The sequence below is a fragment of the Empidonax traillii genome, unplaced genomic scaffold (assembly GCF_003031625.1).
Source record: "Empidonax traillii isolate 1590-97213 ecotype Southwest subspecies unplaced genomic scaffold, ASM303162v1 scaffold1602:size438507, whole genome shotgun sequence".
Classification (NCBI taxonomy): Eukaryota; Metazoa; Chordata; class Aves; order Passeriformes; family Tyrannidae; genus Empidonax; species Empidonax traillii.
In genome coordinates, this window is record NW_020956795.1 from 324,184 (window position 1) to 326,538 (window position 2,355).

Here is a 2,355-nt window from a genome sequence, read left to right on the forward strand (position 1 = left end):
CTGGAGCTCCCCAGCCTGGGGGTCTCTCCCAGGGGGCCATACCTGCTTCTCGGAGAGCTGCAGTTTGCTCCACTCCGCTCCCAGCATCTTGGTGATCTCCGGGAAGGGCAGGTCAGGGTGCTGGGTGCGGATCTGCTCCCGCCGCTCGTTCAGGAAGCGCACGTAGCCCGTCACGGGGGCTTTGGGGCCGTTGGGGAGGATCTTCTTCCTCTTCTTGCCCTTGGGCCAGCCCCTCTTCTTCACCGGCTGGCACCCGGGGAAAGGACAGAGGAGTCAGAGCAGACAGTGCCATCGGGACAGGGGAGCAGGGCCCAGACCTGCCTGGGCCCCCTGGCCCTCCAGGAAAGGTCTGGGAGATTCCCTGGCCCATTGCCCTGTGGAGGGACAGGGACAGCCCCACACCTCGAACCCTGTGGGCAGGGACATGGGCACCAGGGCTCACCTCCTCCTCGCCGTGGGGCTTCTCACCACCCATCCGTGCCGACTCCCCCTTCTCCTGCTTGATGGCCACCAGGAAGTTCCCATGCTGAGCCTTGCCCGTGGCGTGTCTGCAGCCAGAGAGCACCATCACAGAGGGCTGGGACCAACAGCAACACGCCCCCTGGCAGCACAGCCTCGTGCCCACTAAATCCTCCCAAATTCCCTCACCCGAACAGCCCCAAACCCAGCACTGGAGCCTCTGTTCCCAAGAGGGGAGGCCACGGTGGAGCGACGGGGCCGGAGCAGAGCCCAGCACTGGCCGAGAAAGGCAGCCCTGGGCACCCTAAAGCTGCCCTGAGGTCCAGTGGCAGCCCTGGGACCTGTCAGGGACATTTGGAAGAGGGCTAGTGCTGCTCTTGGAGGCAGGTAACAGCGATGCCATCGCATCAGTGACAGCCCCTGCCTGTCACCTGGGCCCGGGACACACCTCAGTGGGGCGTCCCAAGGGGCAGGAACCCGCTGATCCTCCTCTGCAAGGGAGGAGGAGCCGCAGGGTTTTGGATCCTGGCTCAAGGAGCACCACCTGGAAGCATCACCCACACCCAAGGAGCCCTGGAGGCAGAGGGTGAGGGCAGGGCGTTGGCCCGACCCGCTCCGGCCACAACCACCCCAGCAGGTTCCTGTGCCTGGGACACCACCCCAACACCCCAGCAGCTCCAGCCCTGCTCCCCAGACCACTAATGTGGCTTTAGGGATCTGCAGCTGCCTTGGGCAGAGCCTCCCTGTCCCTCCACACCATCACCCTGGGCCCCCCCAGCCCCTCCTCCAGTCAGCTCCATTCCACAGCCCCTGTCTGCTCACACCCCAAGGCAGCTCCTGCTCCGCTGGAAATGTCCCCACCATGTTGGGGGAGCCACAAAGGGCTCCAGAGTGTCACCAAACGGCACCTGCTTGGGTTCCATCCGGGTCCCCAGACCTGGGAACCAGCCCAGGGCCAAGCACAAGCCCCGGCAAGGACAACGTGTACCAGAAGACACAACAATCCCAACCCGCTCAGGATCCACCCTGGAATTCCCCTTGTGTTTGCCACACCATGTACCTGGAGTAAACCCAAACTTTCCAGAGATCCCAACCCACTGCTACCCACTCATCACTTGTCCAAGCCACCCTTACAGGTAATTTAGGGAGGCCCCTTCCATGAGTCCCCAGGACACTGCCCATTACTGCACCAGTCCTTGTGGATAAAGGGGGTGCCCAGCACAAGTTCCTCCCACTGGGATCAGAGCTCAGCCAGTGCCCTGCACCCCACAAAACCCCACAGGAAGGTCTGAGACCACCTCTTCTCCCGCCTTCTGGGGGAAAAGAACCCCCCAGGGCTGTGCAGGGGACTGCCAGCCTTGGGCTTTATGAGTTCCACCAGCAGTATTCCCAGTGATGCCAGGAACACACCAAACACCCTCCAGGGCCAGACAGATCCTTGCCCCTCCTTTCTGTGAACTGGATTCCTCTCATGCCTAAGGATGCTTTAAAAAGTAAAGTTATTTCAGGCAAGATTCCTCCTCTGGCATCCACCTCCCTCCGCCTCCAAAACGCTTCCCCGTCTGTGCCAGGAGGGCCAAAGCCAGCTCAGGACAGCACAAATCCCAGGGGAATTCAGCCCACGCTGGTCCTGATCTCCCAAGATGCTTGGAGTCACAGACTCCTGGAATCTCCTGAGCTGGAAAGGACCCACAGGGATCATCCAGTCCAACTCCTGGCCCTGCCCAGGACACCCCAACAATCCCCCCCTGTCCCTCAGAGCGTTGTCCAAACGCTCCTGGAGCTCTGGCAGCCTTGGGGCTGTGCCCACTGCCCTGGGGAGCCTGGGCAGTGCCCACCACCCTCTGGGGGAAGAACCTTTCCCTGAGATCCATCCCAACCCCCCTGGCACAGCTC

At 62.3% G+C, this 2,355-nt stretch overlaps 1 protein-coding gene across 2 annotated transcripts in view; it reads right to left on the minus strand.

Moving 5' to 3' along the window:
• HMG20B (high mobility group 20B) overlaps window positions 1-583 on the minus strand; it is a 5,113-nt gene extending 4,530 nt beyond the window's left edge. Inside the window, exons 1-2 of one of the 2 annotated variants that reach the window (XM_027908056.1) lie at window positions 443-583; window positions 180-246 (exon numbers count right to left, since the gene is read on the minus strand). In XM_027908056.1, the coding sequence (XP_027763857.1) occupies window positions 180-246; window positions 443-568 (193 nt within the window). In that variant the 5' untranslated portion in view covers window positions 569-583. Of the gene's footprint in view, window positions 1-42; window positions 247-442 lie in introns of both variants that reach the window. The other variant, XM_027908055.1, reaches the window with a different exon arrangement.
• Window positions 584-2,355: the final 1,772 nt, after the last annotated feature.